At 45.2% G+C, this 16238-nt stretch overlaps 1 protein-coding gene across 1 annotated transcript in view; it reads right to left on the bottom strand.

The window, feature by feature from the left end:
• The window catches only part of LOC124015545 (microtubule-associated serine/threonine-protein kinase 1-like), a 98597-nt gene that overhangs the window by 5775 nt on the left and 76584 nt on the right, over positions 1-16238 (bottom strand). The window contains exons 14-20 of the mRNA XM_046330825.1: positions 9036-9174; positions 8561-8693; positions 6735-6900; positions 6240-6341; positions 5264-5386; positions 4746-4858; positions 403-563 (exon numbers count right to left, since the gene is read on the bottom strand). Coding sequence (XP_046186781.1) covers positions 403-563; positions 4746-4858; positions 5264-5386; positions 6240-6341; positions 6735-6900; positions 8561-8693; positions 9036-9174 — 937 coding nt within the window. The remainder of the gene's footprint in view (positions 1-402; positions 564-4745; positions 4859-5263; positions 5387-6239; positions 6342-6734; positions 6901-8560; positions 8694-9035; positions 9175-16238) is intronic.

Below are 16238 nucleotides of genomic sequence, written 5' to 3'. Positions count from 1 at the left end.
GAGGGGCCAGGAGAACAGAAGAGGCTATTATTCCCAATGCTAAGGGACTTTTATTTTGAAAACGTATTTAAACTGATGTTGAATCAATGTGTTGTGAATGTTGGTATAAAGGTATCATGACTTGTATACATTTCATGAATGCCTATGTATACCCCCTTAAAGTTAGTGTTAACATCTCTCTGTTTGGATGTTTTAATGGCTGCTACCACCGCCTTAGGACCTGACACTTCCCCAATACAGGAGCTCAGCATGAGAGTTCACACAATCACACTCTAACACTCACTAGAGTCAATTATAGACAGTGGATCTCAATTCTATAAACCAACCTGTGTATGAAACTCAGACATAAAATCCCCCCCATATCTCTCTCTCTCTCTCTCTCTCTCAACCCACCAAACTCACATCTCAGGTGAACCGGTCCTCCAGCTCTTGTCCCTGATAGGGAAGCTTCCCAGACTCTCTCTCTTCCCCCTGTTGTCCTCCCGGGAGCCCTTGTGTTCCCGTCGAGTCACTGAGGGGGCCTTCTGCTCCAACTGGGACAGGTGCTCCATGCTGCTGTACACCTGCAGAGGGGCCATGGAGAGAGAGTCCAAATCTGAGCCACACTGCTGATCCTACTCTGAAACACTTTATGAATACATGGCCTGAACATAAAGAAAGGAAGCAAGTTAGTTAAAACACTTATCATCACTACCCTTAGCCTTAAGCCAAACATAGAACATGATAGTCAGTTACATACTGTAGATAGAAAGATTGCGGAGCTAATTAACTTACAACAACTGCATTTAAATAAGGATAGGCTAGAGTCAACTACTTTACATGTAATACAAAGTAGGTGGGTGCTTCAGCTAATACGTACAACACGCACACAGAGACACACACTCGCACACACACACGGCAAGGTCTCGTAAATGAGCTGTGAGTATGCTGGTGTGTGTGGGAGACCAGCTTAACAACAAGAACAGTGCTTTAAAACAAGGCTAAAGAGTATTCAGCACCATGGTAACTGAAGCAGTGGCCATAACATGAGCTGTACTGTGATATGTACATTGGCTTCTAAATCTAAACTACTGGAATAAATCAAATCACATTTTACTACAGTTGTAGACTAACAGGGAAATGCTTACTTACGGGTCTTTTTCCAACAATGCAGTTCAAGGTAAAGATACAAAATAATATAACAAATGTAAATAGTGATATGAGTAATAAATACACAGTGAATAACGAATAACAATAATGAGTCAAAATAACATGTCTATATACAGGGAGTAGCAGCAGCGAGTCGATGTGCAGGAATACAAGGTAACTGAGGTAGATATGTACATATAGGGAGGGGTAAAGTGACTAGGCAACAGGATAGATAATAGACTATAGCAGCAGCTTGTGTGTGTGTGTGTGTGTGTGTGTGTGTGTGTGTGTGTGTGTGTGTGTGTGTGTGTGTGTGTGTGTGTGTGTGTGTGTGTGTGTGTGTGTGTGTGTGTGTGTGTGTGTGTGCGCATACGTGTGTAAACGTGTGTGTGTGGCGTCAGTATGCATTACATTTACATTTACATTTAAGTCATTTAGCAGACGCTCTTATCCAGAGCGACTTACAAATTGGTGCATTCACCTTATGACATCCAGTGGAACAGTCACTTTACGATAGTGCATCTAAATCTTAAAGGGGGGTGAGAAGGATTACTTTATCCTATCCTAGGTATTCCTTAAAGAGGTGGGGTTTCAGGTGTCTCCGGAAGGTGGTGATTGACTCCGCTGTCCTGGCGTCGTGAGGGAGTTTGTTCCACCATTGGGGGGCCAGAGCAGCGAACAGTTTTGACTGGGCTGAGCGGGAACTGTACTTCCTCAGTGGTAGGGAGGCGAGCAGGCCAGAGGTGGATGAACGCAGTGCCCTTGTTTGGGTGTAGGGCCTGATCAGAGCCTGGAGGTACTGAGGTGCCGTTCCCCTCACAGCTCCGTAGGCAAGCACCATGGTCTTGTAGGGGATGCGAGCTTCAACTGGAAGCCAGTTGATGCATGTGTGTGCATCTTATGAGTGTGTGGGTGTATGTAGTAGTGTGTGTGTATGTGTGTGGTGGGGTGTCTGTTTAAGTCAGTGGAGGCTCCGCAGAGGAGCAAGTTCGAATCCCCGACCTGACAAGGTACAAATCTGTCGTTCTGCCCCTGAACAGGCAGTTAACCCACTGTTCCTAGGCCGTCATTGAAAATAAGAATTTGTTCTTAATTGACTTGCCTAGTAAAATAAAGGTCAAATAAAAAATATATAAAGTTATACTAAATATATATTTACGTCACCAATTAATTTATTAAAATACACTGTTCTGCAATAAAGTTCTACAGTAGCCTCAACAGCACTCTTAGGATAGCACCATGATGTAGCCGGAGGACAGCTAGTTTCCGTCCTCCTCTGGGTACATTGACTTCAATACAAAACCTAGAAGGCTCATGGTTCTCACCCCCTTCCATAGACTTACACAGTAATTATGACAACTTACGGAGGATATCCTACAACCTATCAGAGTTCTTGCAGCATGAACTGACATGTTGTGCACCCAATCAGAGGATCAGAGAACGAATCTAGTACTGAAAGCAGAAGCTACAGCTATCTAGCACTTTGGTGCATAAAATGTGGTGAGTAGTTGACTCAAAGAGAGAGAAAGACAATAGTTCAACAGCGAGATAGTTCAAGCTACTCAAAAACCTGGCTCAAACAGAAAGGGATTCTATGTTAGCTTGCTGGCTATGGTTAGCCAACACTGGAACACTGGAAGGTAAGCTTTTTGTTATATGAATTTATTTCCATCAGGGCCCACTGGTGTAACTGCTAAATGCTTGCTGACTATACACTGTGCTGTATGCTTGTAGCAGGTTTATATTAAAGCGTTAGTTCTAGTAGCTATGTTGACTATGATGTTAGCTAATATGGTGACAATGATGTAGGCTGTGTGTGTTTGTGTGTGATCAGGGGTGTATTAATTCTGCCGAATCTGTTGAAAAACCTTTCTTCAACAGAACGAAACGGGAATAAACATACCTTTATTTGCCTAATAGAAACTCTCGTTTGCAACTGTTGGACTAACGATTACACTCTAAATAAGCTAGATGCAGGCAAGAGTGAGCAAGGCGGTATTGAATGCGTCACTGTCTGTCAACTTGACTACTCACATTTTTCTCTCGACCTGTGCACCTACATCGTAAACTTTCATTCATAGGCTAGGTTGTAGCAACCTCATGATAGGTATAGAGAAAATGTATCATGTAGTAGCCTAAACCTATCGATGTTACATTGAGCTGGTTGAATGGAATATGAAGGACAGTCATCCATTATGCTGTAAAATAAATAAGGCCATGCCTCATATTAAATGGCACCGACCGCCACTGGTGTAAATATCTGTGAGTCTGTGTGTAGAGTCCAGTGTGTGTGCATAGAGTCAGTGCAAGAGATGGTCAATGCAGGTAGCCCGGGTAGCCATTTAGCAGGCTTGTTTAGCAGTCTTATGGCTTGGGGGTAGAAGCTGTTCAGGGTCCTGCTGGTTCCTGACTTGGTGCCTCGGTACCGCTTGTGCGGTGGCAGAGAGAACAGTCTATGACTTGGGTGGCTGGAGAACAGTCTATGACTTGGGTGGCTGGAGTCTGACAATTTATTGGGCCTTCCTCTGACACCGCCTATTATATAGGGAGGGAGCTCGGCCCCAGTGCTCACCACCCTCTGTAGCACCTTGTGGTCGGGTGCCTTGCAGTTGCCGTACCAAGTGGTGAAGCCACCTGCATCACCACTTGTGCTCTGTGTGTGTTTGTGTACATGGGTCCGTGTGTATGCTTTGAGACTAGCAGGCAGTGTTCTAGACTCTAATCAGGTCTCTCCACCAATGCAGTGCTACTGTAATAGAGCCCTTAGCCCTCTCCATTTATACAAGAGACCCTTCACACACACACACACACACACACACACACACACACACACACACACACACACACACACACACACACACACACACACACACACACACACACACACACACACACACACACACACACACACACACACACACACACACACACACACACACACACACACAGCCCTACTCATTCCCACAAGAGACCCTTCATTAGTCCCCACCCATACAGGAGAACAGAGAGGAGGAGGAAGGGACAGGTGAAGGACAAAAGGAGGGCAGCAGAGAGAGAAATAATGTAGAAGGAAAGATGGTATAACGACAGAATGACAGGATAATAGGGATTCAAACTATGAGGTGGACAAAAAGAGGAGGGATAAAGAGAGAGTGAGGGAGAGAGAGAGAGAGCCAGGATGAAAAATGAGATGGGATAGCTAGAAGACACCGTTAAGTAAGGGGAGATGAAGAGAGAAAATGACCTTGCTGAAGCATGGGCAGCCAGAGGAGTGTGTGTGGCACGTGTGTGTGTGCAGGGCTGGGTAGGTTCCTTTTTAAATGTAATCCACTACAGTTACTAGTTACCTAGAGTGGGAGGTAGCCTAACGGTTAGAGTGTTTGGCCGGTAACTGAAAGATCACTGGTTCGAAGAGCCGACAAGGTGAGAAATCGGTTGCTGGCCCTTGAACTTAACTTTAATTTGCTCAAGGGAAGCCGTACTACTTTTAAAAGTAATCCAAGAAGTAATCATCTAGTTTGTCAAAAGTATCTTTAATCTGTTAGTGTTTTGTAATGTAATCAGTTACTCCCCAACCATAAGTGTGTGTGTGTGTGTGTGTGTGTGTGTCTGTGTACCTTGCTGAAGCGAGGGGAGCAGGAGGAGAACTGTCTGATCTCAACAGGCTCATCATCATCGTTGGTGTCATCCTCATCGTACGCATTGATGTGGTGATAACGATCTGAACGGGCTGAGGGAGGACAGGAGAAGAGAGAGGGAAACAGAGAGAGAGACAGAGAGAGAGAGATGGCGAGAAAGAGAGAGCGTGAGAGAGAGTCTTAGTTTTCATAAATAATTTAACGTCCCTAGCCTTGGCGTTCTCTCTCCTCTGCTTATACTTTTCAAAGTCGCTGCAACGCTTTGGGAGAACCACTCTCTGGCTTGGCTGAGTTTTACCATGAGATAACCCGTATCCAAGATCAAAGACTCATTTGCTTTACACATGGAGCCCAATTCTGATCTTTTTCCAATTCTATGTATTTTGATCAATCAGATAAGTTTTTGGCCAATTGGGCAAAGTATCAGAATTGGGCTGCCTGTGTAAATGCAGCCAGTGTGCTGTATTGGCATTAAATACATAGGTAACGGCACTCACTGTCGAAGTAGCTGGTGTCCTCTTCTGACTCCAGGTGAGGTATGAACTCTGCCTTCTGTCTCAGTAGACTGTTCCAGTCCAGGTCAGAGAAGAACGAGTGCTGCTTCACCTCAAACGCTCCCCCTGGGGGCACGGAGGAATAATACCAACAACAAGATCAGATCTAAGAATGTAGGCCTCGGAAAAGTATATGGCTCTGGGCCATGGTAGTTGGAGTAATACATAAACAAAGGTGAAAATGTGAATAATTATGGCATGATTCATTACACACAGTAAGCAGGAATATTTTCTGACTCATATCAGAGACCTAGGGAGAGTAGCCTGCTGTGTGCCAGACTGTTGTTATTTTAATAAAATTAAAAAAATGTACCCCCCTTTTCGATCTTGTCTAATCGCTGCAACTCCCCAATGGACTCGGGAGAGGTGAAGGTGGAGTCATGTGTCCTCCGAAACATGACCTGCCTAACCGCGCTCCTTAACACCCGCCAGCTTAACCCGGAAGCCAGCCGCACCAATCAACTGACGACCAGGGTCAGCCTGCAGGCACCCGGCCTTCCACAAGGAGGTGCTACAGCACGATGAGCCAAGTAAAGCACCCCCAGCCAAACCTCCCCTAACCTGGAACGACGCTGGGCCAATTGTGTGCAGTCCTATCGGACTACCGGCTACGGCCAGCAGTGGCACAGCCTGGGAATGAACCAGGGTCTGTAGTAAAATCTGTGTTCAACAATGCATTGCCTTGACAAACAAAGTTGTGTTTGGTAAGATTATGACAGTAGACTACAGCAGAAACAGGAGGAACATTCTTAAATTCTAGCACATTGGTTCAGAAACTAGGTGTCGGGAGGGGACCAAGTTGAAATTAGGTCCCCTGAGAAAATCTTCAAATGGGTACATAATACAAGCTAAACTTTTAGTGTCAACTAAGGGCCTTCTGTCATGTGCAGAACAAGTTTGAGAAGCCCTTTTGTAGTACCTGTACCCAGCCTCATCAGTGGATTGGTCTGTAGCAGGGTTGATATCAGTCCCTGGGCATCAGCAGGCAGGACCTCATCTCCATCAGGCCACACTATGTCATCTGAGAGAGACAACAGAGCCAGGTACAGAGAGAATGAACAGCAAGGATTTGGAACCGGACCAACATTGAGTCAGGTACAAGTTAGTACACAGACAGAGGCCTTGGAGTCAACAGTCACCTACAGCAGTGGTTTTTAAACCTCTCCTCGGGGACCCCCAGGCGTTCATTTGATCAATTCCAGAGCTAGCACACCTGATTCAACTTGTGAATTGTCTGGGGGGCCCCGAGGAGAGCTTTGAAAACCCCTGACATACAGAACAGAACAAGAGGCACTGGGGGGGATTCAAAAAGACAACAGGTGCAGACACAAGGGAAAGGCCAGCCCTCATGTCTTAAGCACCTGTAATGACCTGTTCAAAGACCTTTTGACTGATTGATTGATGGCAGACTCACCTGTGATAACCTGTCCAAAGAGCTCCTCAGGCGTGTCTCCAAAGAAGGGCACACAGCCCACTAAGAACTCATAGAGGATGATGCCCATGGCCCACCAGTCCACCGGCTTCCCGTAGCCCTGTCTCAGGATCACCTCCGGGGCTATGTACTCTGGGGTGCCACACACCTGGGACGGGGAGAGAGATCCACCAATCAGAAGTCTCGATCACGCTCCTTGCCTCTAATTTCCTCTCAACTACATGTACCAGATGCAATGGAGTAGTCCCAAAAGTGCAACACCTGCCCATTTGGCACTCCAGACAGGCTCAATAAAAATGAAAGACAACAACAAATACTATTTGGATCCAGGTCTGGCCTGCTTAGCTATCTGCAAGCCCAAGAGCTTGAACATTCTTCCATCTGTCTCTGACAGAAGTACTGTACAGTAATCACTAATCAAGGACCCAGATTGTATAATGCTGATAATCATAATTCTAATTCTAATTGGTACTGTTGCTGTACACTGTTGAGGCAGCAGGGGCCTAGTTCATTACAGCTGAGTGAATAACCAATGCCCTCTAATCAAGAGTCTGCACAGACCACAACGTGAAAGGATCTTCATCTATTTCATGTGCAGATGATATGTCTTCATTAGAACCCATTAAAAAGCATGAAATGGTGTACACCCAAACAAGTTGGTAGAACCACTGACTAACAGAGAGCAACTGTAGGCTGAAAAAATGTAATAAAGAGATTTGCACACTCTACATACAAGCTCCCAGTAATTTATTGGGTAAACCACAAACGTTTCAGCATCACTGTGCCTTCTTCATGGTCATGTCATGAATGCTTGAACCAGGTTATGTAAACAAACACTGCAATTAGTGCAACCAATGACAATAGTGAGGGGTGTGTCATAATTACTAGGGTGATACATTTTTTACTGTTAAAAGACAATAGTTTACAGCATGTTGAATATATTAGGCTATTGTTATCATATTGCAACATAATTAGATATTGTGCATAGTAATAGCATCAACATACATTATTATTTTATTTAATTCACATATTTAATTGTTTCCATTTCATTTAATCTTTGTTACATGTCATCTTTTGGTTCAACAGTAATGCACAATAAGCATAATCAACAACGGCAACATCTTGGGTGCAGGCTGATACGCTGTAGAGCACAGGAGGTTGGTGGCACCTTAATTGTGGAGGACAGGCTCATGGTAATGATTGGAACAGAATAGGTGGAATGGTATCACATACGTCAAGTGTCCATGCTAAAGCAGGTTATATCCATCTAGAGTCCTCTTTCTACCTCTATGTGAAACAACACAGCATTCAGTCTGGCTTAACCAGGCTAGATGCCCTACCGCTGGAGAAGACACTGTATTGCTGCTGGCCTAACAGCATCATTTATTCATATGGGTAGTTAAATTCCAAACCTGCGTAAACAATAAACTGTAATTGCAAAATAAAAAGGAACCAGAATTGTATTTATTTCGAGAAATTATGATGATTCAGTCTGTATGGTAAACATTATTAGTGACTGTGTGTATTCCTCTTGCTTGGCAAATTATGCGTTTTTGCAAGGTTATTTTGAGATTCTCAATCCGTTGACGCATGCTGAATTCAACTCACTCACGCAACTGTCATGACTGTAGGCTATCTACAGAGTTTCTAACATACTGTATGTGATTGGCTCTTCATTGAGAAGTTGGCTGTATACTACCTCTCACAATATGATTAATTGTTTGTTTGATTAGCTGAGTGACTGACTGATCATGACTGACCGACTGACTAACTGACTGATTGATTGACTGACCAATCAATCGATCTACCTGTTTGTCCAGGAACTCGCGTGCGTCCTTCTCGATGTGTCCCTCATACAGGTTGGTGGTGAGGCTCATCAGACCCATCTTAGACAGGCCAAAGTCGGTCAGCTTGATGTGGCCCATAGAGGTGATCAGAAGACTGGTGGAAACAGGAACAACACATGAGCTGTTAGATATCAACTGCACAGCAAACCCCAGGAACAGCCGTTATTCCATTCCAGCCATTACAATGAGCCCGTCCTCCTATATCTCCTCCCACCAGCCTCCACTGGTATGTATGACCAATAGGAGCATGTAGGAGCTATAGGAGCCTGTATTCCTAGAACCTTTCACAGTACACACATTTTGGCTTAATATTGTTAGAGGATGTCCCAAATGTTCCTAAGAAATAACATTTATGGTGAATATTGTATAGTGTGAAAGCAATTTAAAACCTCCAATCCACCAGGGGATTGTCAGGGTGGCAGTGCAGCCCACTCACTTGTCAGGCTTGAGGTCTCGGTGCACGATGCCATAGTTGTGTAGGTACTCCAGTGCCAGCACGGTCTCTGCAAAGTACATTTTGGTGAGTTCCACGGGCAGCGCCCCAATGTTCTTCAGCAGAGTGGCACAGTCTCCCCCTATAGGAACACAACATGGTTGGTTAGACACAGTCTCCCCCTATAGGAACACAACATGGTTGGTTAGACACGGTCTCCCTCTATAGGAACACAACATGGTTGGTTAGACACGGTCTCCCCCTATAGGAACACAACATGGTTGGTTAGACACAGTCTCCCCCTATAGGAACACAACATGGTTGGTTAGACACAGTCTCCCCCTATAGGAACACAACATGGTTGGTTAGACACAGTCTCCCCCTATAGGAACACAACATGGTTGGTTAGACACGGTCTCCACCTATAGGAACACAACATGGTTGGTTAGACACAGTCTCCCCTATAGGAACACAACATGGTTGGTTAGACACAGTCTCCCCATTTCTATAGGAACACAACATGGTTGGTTAGACACAGTCTCCCCTATAGGAACACAACATGGTTGGTTAGACACAGTCTCCCCTATAGGAACACAACATGGTTGGTTGTCTCCCTCTATAGGAACACAACATGGTTGGTTAGACACGGTCTCCCCCTATAGGAACACAACATGGTTGGTTAGACACGGTCTCCCCTATAGGAACACAACATGGTTGGTTAGACACAGTCTCCCCTATAGGAACACAACATGGTTGGTTAGACACAGTCTCCCCTATAGGAACACAACATGGTTGGTTAGACACAGTCTACATTTACCCCTATAGGAACACAACATGGTTGGTTAGACACGGTCTCCCCTATAGGAACACAACATGGTTGGTTAGACACAGTCTCCCCTATAGGAACACAACAGACATTAAAATTAGTCTACCTGCTATAGGAACACAACATGGTTTTGGTTAGACACAGTCTCCCCATTTAGGAACACAACATGGTTGGTTAGACACAGCATTCTCCCCTGATTGTAGGAACACAACATGGTTGGTTAATGCACACGGTCTCCCTCTATAGGAACACAACATGGTTGGTTAGACACAGTCTCCCCTTAGGAACACAACATGGTTGGTTAGACACAGTCTCCCCTATAGGAACACAACATGGTTGGTTAGACACGGTCTCCCTCTATAGGAACACAACATGGTTGGTTAGACACAGTCTCCCTATAGGCATTTTTTCCACTTTCAAATTATCCTGCGGGCCTGATCGAACCTCCTGGGGCCAGGGGCCGTAACACAACATGGTTGGTTAGACACGGTCTCCCCTATAGGAACACAACATGGTTGGTTAGACACGGTCTCCCCTATAGGAACACAACATGGTTGGTTAGACACAGTCTCCCCTATAGGAACACAACATGGTTGGTTAGACACAGTCTCCCTCTATAGGAACACAACATGGTTAGTTAGACACGGTCTCCCTCTATAGGAACACAACATGGTTGGTTAGACACAGTCTCCCTCTATAGGAACACAACATGGTTGGTTAGACACGGTCTCCCTCTATACATCTACATTTGCATTCAAGTCATTTAGCAGATGCTCTTCTCCAGAGCGACTTAGGAACACAACATGGTTGGTTAGACACGGTCTCCCTCTATAGGAACACAACATGGTTGGTTAGACACAGTCTCCCCCTATAGGAACACAACATGGTTGGTTAGACACAGTCTCCCCCTATAGGAACACAACATGGTTGGTTAGACACAGTCTCCCTCTATAGGAACACAACATGGTTGGTTAGACACAGTCTCCCCCTATAGGAACACAACATGGTTGGTTAGACACAGTCTCCCTCTATAGGAACACAACATGGTTGGTTAGACACAGTCTCCCTCTATAGGAACACAACATGGTTGGTTAGACACGGTCTCCCTCTATACATTTACATTTACATTTAAGTCATTTAGCAGACGCTCTTATCCAGAGCGACTTAGGAACACAACATGGTTGGTTAGACACGGTCTCCCTCTATAGGAACACAACATGGTTGGTTAGACACGGTCTCCCTCTATAGCAGGGGTGTCAAACTCATTTCGCATCGTGGGCCACATACGGCCTAGGGAGATGTCAAGTGGGCCGGACCATTAAAATTATACCATACTCTGCTATAAATAACCAAAATATCATGTATTTCCTTTGTTTTGGTGTAAAGAAGCACAAGAACATTAGGAAAATATTGAAATTTAATGAACTATCCTTTTACAAAACATTTCATGAAACACCTCATATTTCCTTAGACAAATGTGCAATTTACTTTTATCATTCACAAATATGCATTGCAACTGATCCCACTGATTGTACAAAGGCACAAAACTTTAATTGGTACTGAAAAATATAGTAATGCACTTTAAGATTAAATGAGACTTTTAAAGAAAGGAATTTTTAAAATTTTTAATGAAAGTTGACTGCTGTTTCCTCAGACCCGCCAGCAATTCGTTAATCTTATCTCTTCTCAGTTGTCCTTGCAAGCCGTCATATTTTTCGCTGTGATGAGTCTCGTAGTGGCGTCGAATATTATATTCCTTCAATACCGAAACTTGTTGCAAACACACCAAGCACAAAGGTTTTTCGTGCATCTCTGTAAATAAATAGGACGTGGTCCATTTTTCTTTGAAAATTCTACACTCCTTATCTACTTTTCTCCGTTTGGATAACGACATTTTGGCTAATGAGGGTGTAGCGGAGAGGTAGAGACCAAGGTATTAACAACGTCGTAACAAGCAGCAGATGGCGCATTGATACCGTCTGCTGTTTTCAGTCTGTCTCAGTGATGCGGCTTGTCTTCTACTCTGATGGAAAGAGTGCGCCCCTTAGCGGATAATCCATGAATTGCAGCGAATTAAAAATATTAATTCCATGTCTTTTATGCATTTTTTCCACTTTCAAATTATCCTGCGGGCCTGATCGAACCTCCTTGGGGGCCGGTTCCGGCCCGCGGGCCGTATGTTTGACACCCCTGCTCTATAGGAACACAACATGGTTGGTTAGACACGGTCTCCCTCTATAGGAACACAACATGGTTGGTTAGACAGTCTCCCCCTATAGGAACACAACATGGTTGGTTAGACACAGTCTCCCCCTATAGGAACACAACATGGTTGGTTAGACACAGTCTCCCCCTATAGGAACACAACATGGTTGGTTAGACACAGTCTCCCCCTATAGGAACACAACATGGTTGGTTAGACACAGTCTCCCCCTATAGGAACACAACATGGTTGGTTAGACACAGTCTCCCCCTATAGGAACACAACATGGTTGGTTAGACACGGTCTCCCTCTATAGGAACACAACATGGTTGGTTAGACACGGTCTATTATATTATTATTATTATTATTATTATATTATATTAACATGGTTGGTTAGACACGGTCTCCCCCTATAGGAACACAACATGGTTGGTTAGACACAGTCTCCCCCTATAGGAACACAACATGGTTGGTTAGACACGGTCTCCCCCTATAGGAACACAACATGGTTGGTTAGACACGGTCTCCCCCTATAGGAACACAACATGGTTGGTTAGACACGGTCTCCCCTATAGGAACACAACATGGTTGGTTAGACACGGTCTCCCCTATAGGAACACAACATGGTTGGTTAGACACGGTCTCCCCCTATAGGAACACAACATGGTTGGTTAGACACGGTCTCCCTCTATAGGAACACAACATGGTTGGTTAGACACGGTCTCCCTCTATAGGAACACAACATGGTTGGTTAGACACAGTCTCCCCCTATAGGAACACAACATGGTTGGTTAGACACGGTCTCCCCCTATAGGAACACAACATGGTTGGTTAGACACGGTATACCCCTATAGGAACACAACATGGTTGGTTAGACACGGTCTCCCCCTATAGGAACACAACATGGTTGGTTAGACACAGTCTCCCCCTATAGGAACACAACATGGTTGGTTAGACACAGTCTCCCCCTATAGGAACACAACATGGTTGGTTAGACACGGTCTCCCCCTATAGGAACACAACATGGTTGGTTAGACACAGTCTCCCCCTATAGGAACACAACATGGTTGGTTAGACACAGTCTCCCCTATAGGAACACAACATGGTTGGTTAGACACGGTCTCCCCTATAGGAACACAACATGGTTGGTTAGACACAGTCTCCCTCTATAGGAACACAACATGGTTGGTTAGACATGGATTATGCCTCGGTTCTCTACCCTGCTCCTAAAGAATGGACAGAGCTTATACTACAACAACGCTGTTCAATTTACGACAGGCAATGTGCAAGTGCGCACTTCTGTACCCTTTGGGAAGAGAATGGGGCACAGCCTGAGAGTCAGTCTGAAGGGGTTAAAGGATTTCACAGTGTCGGTCGGCCCCGTTTGTGATAAACTTATGTTTGGCAGAGTCCCATCTGACTCACACACTACTCTTCATGCCTGGCTGTGTCTGTAGGCTGACTCTGAACACTAACAATCAGGAGAAAAGCAATCTGCTTTCTGCTATATAGTTGGGTTGAGTATGTTGAGTTGCCCTCGAGCACCTAACATTAAGGAAGATGGTTTGGCTAGGGCTGCTGTGGGAAGTGAATTGACTATGGTAAAATAACAACTTGACAGTTATTTGAATCTCTGGCCCTCGGTCAATCCCCTATATAGATAGGATAGATGTTTTTAAGTTTCCAAAAGTGATGTTCGTTAGACACAGTCCCAACCAGAAGCCATGGATTACAGGCAACATTCGAACTGAGCTAAAGGGTAGAGCTGCCACATTCAAGGTGCTGGACTCTACCCCGGAAGCTTATGAGAAATCCTGCTATGCCCTCCGACAAACCATCAAACAGACAAAGCGCCAATATAGGGCTAAGATTGAATCGTACTTTACCGGCTCCGACGCTTGTCTTATGTGGCAGGGCTTGCAAACTATTACAGACTACAAAGGGAAGCACAGCCGAGAGCTGCCCAGTGACACAAGCCTACCGGACGAGCTAAACTACTTCTATGCTCGCTTCGAGGCAAGCAACACTGAGGCATGCATGAGAGCATCAGCTGTTCCAGACGACATTGTGATCATGCTCTCTGTAGCCGACGTGAGTAAGACCTTTAAACAGGTCAACATTCACAAGGCCGCGGGTCCAGATGGATTACCAGGGCGTGTTCTCCTGGCATGTGCTGACCAACTGGCAGGTGTCTTCACTGACATTTTCAACATGTCCCTGATTGAGTCTGTAATACCAACATGTTTCAAGCAGACCACCATAGTCTCTGTGCCCAAGAACACTAAGGCAACCTGCCTAAATGACTACAGACCTGTAGCACTCACGTCTGTAACCATGAAGTGCTTTGAAAGGCTGGTAATGGCTCACATTAACACCATTATCCCAGAAATCCCAGGCCCACTCCAATTTGCATACCACCCAAACAGATCCACAGATGATGCAATCTCTATTGCACTCCACACTGCCCTTTCCCACCTGGACAAAAGGAACACCTATGTGAGAATGCTATTAATTTATTACAGCGCAGCGTTCAACATCATAGTGCCCTCAAAGCTCATAACTAAGCTAAGGATCCTGGAACTAAACACCTCCCTCTGCAACTGGATCCTGGAATTCCTGACGGGCCGCCCCCAGGTGGGGAGGGTAGGTAGCAACACATCCAAGACACTGATCCTCAACACTGGAGCCCCTCAGGGCTGCGTGCTCAGTCGCCTCCTGTGCTCCCTGTTCACCCATGACTGCGTGGCAAGGCATGACTCCAACACCATCACTAAGTTTGCAGACGACACAACAGTGCCTGATCACCGACAACAACTAAACATCCTATAAGGAGGAGGTCAGAGACCTGGCCGGATGATGCCACAAAAACAACCTATCCCTCAACATAATCAAGAGAAAGGAGATGATTGTGGACTCATTCTCATCGACAGGGCTGCAGTGGAGCAGGTTGAGAGCTTCAAGTTCCTTGGTGTCCACATCACCAACAAACTAGAATTGTCCAAACAAACCAATAAAGTCGTGTAGAGAGCACGACAAAGCGTATTCCCCCTCAGGAAATTAAAAAGATTTGTCATGGGTCCTCAGATCCTCAAAAGGTTCTACAGCTGCAACATCGAGAGCATCCTGGCTGGTTGCATCGCTGCCTGGTACGGAAACTGCTCAGCCTCTGACCGAAAGGCACTACAGAGGGTAGTGCGTACGGCCCATTACATCACTGGGGCTAAGCTGTCTGCCATCCAGGACCTCTACACCAGGCGGTGTCAGAGGAAGGCCCTAAAAATTGTCAAAGACCCCAGCCACCCCAGTCATAGAATGTTCTCTCTACTACCGCACGGCAAGCGGTACCGGAGCGCCAAGTCTAGGACCAAAAGGCTCCTCAACAGCTTTTACTCCCAAGCCATAAGACTCCTGAACAGGTAATCAAATGGCTACCCAGACTATTTACATTGTCCCGCCCCCTCAACCCCTCTTTTACGCTGCTGCTAGTCTCTGTTATTCATAGATGTGTAGTGACTTTAACTATACATTCATGTACACACTACCTCAATTAGCATGACTAACCGGTTCCTGCGCATATTGGCTACCCGGACTATCTGCATTGTGTCCCGCCACCCGCCAACCCTTCTTTTACGCTACTGCTACTCTCTGTTTATCATATATTGATAGTCACTTTAACCATACCTACATGTACATACTACCTCAATCAGCCCGACTAACCGGTGCCTGTATATAACCTCGTTACTGTTATAGCCTCACTACTGTTATAGCCTCGTTACTGTTATAGCCTCACTACTGTTATATCCTCGTTACTGTATATAGCCTCGTTACAGTTATAGACTCGTTACTGTTAAAGCCTCGTTACTGTTATAGCCTCGCTACTGTTATAGCCTCGCTACTGTATATAGCCTCGCTACTGTTATAGCATCGTTACTGTATATAGCCTCGTTACAGTTATAGACTCGTTACTGTTATAGCCTCGCTACTGTTATAGCCTCGTTACTGTATATAGCCTCGTTACAGTTATAGACTTGTTACTGTTATAGCCTCGCTACTGTTATAGCATCGTTACTGTTATAGCCTGACTACTGTATTTGCCTTGCTACTGTTATAGCCTCGTTACTGTTGTAGCCTCGTTACTGTTATAGCCTCGTTACTGTTATAGCCTGACTACTGTTAT

Source organism: Oncorhynchus gorbuscha, linkage group LG26, assembly GCF_021184085.1.
Source record: "Oncorhynchus gorbuscha isolate QuinsamMale2020 ecotype Even-year linkage group LG26, OgorEven_v1.0, whole genome shotgun sequence".
Lineage (NCBI taxonomy): Eukaryota > Metazoa > Chordata > Actinopteri > Salmoniformes > Salmonidae > Oncorhynchus > Oncorhynchus gorbuscha.
This window is presented reverse-complemented; position numbering and strand designations above follow the sequence as displayed.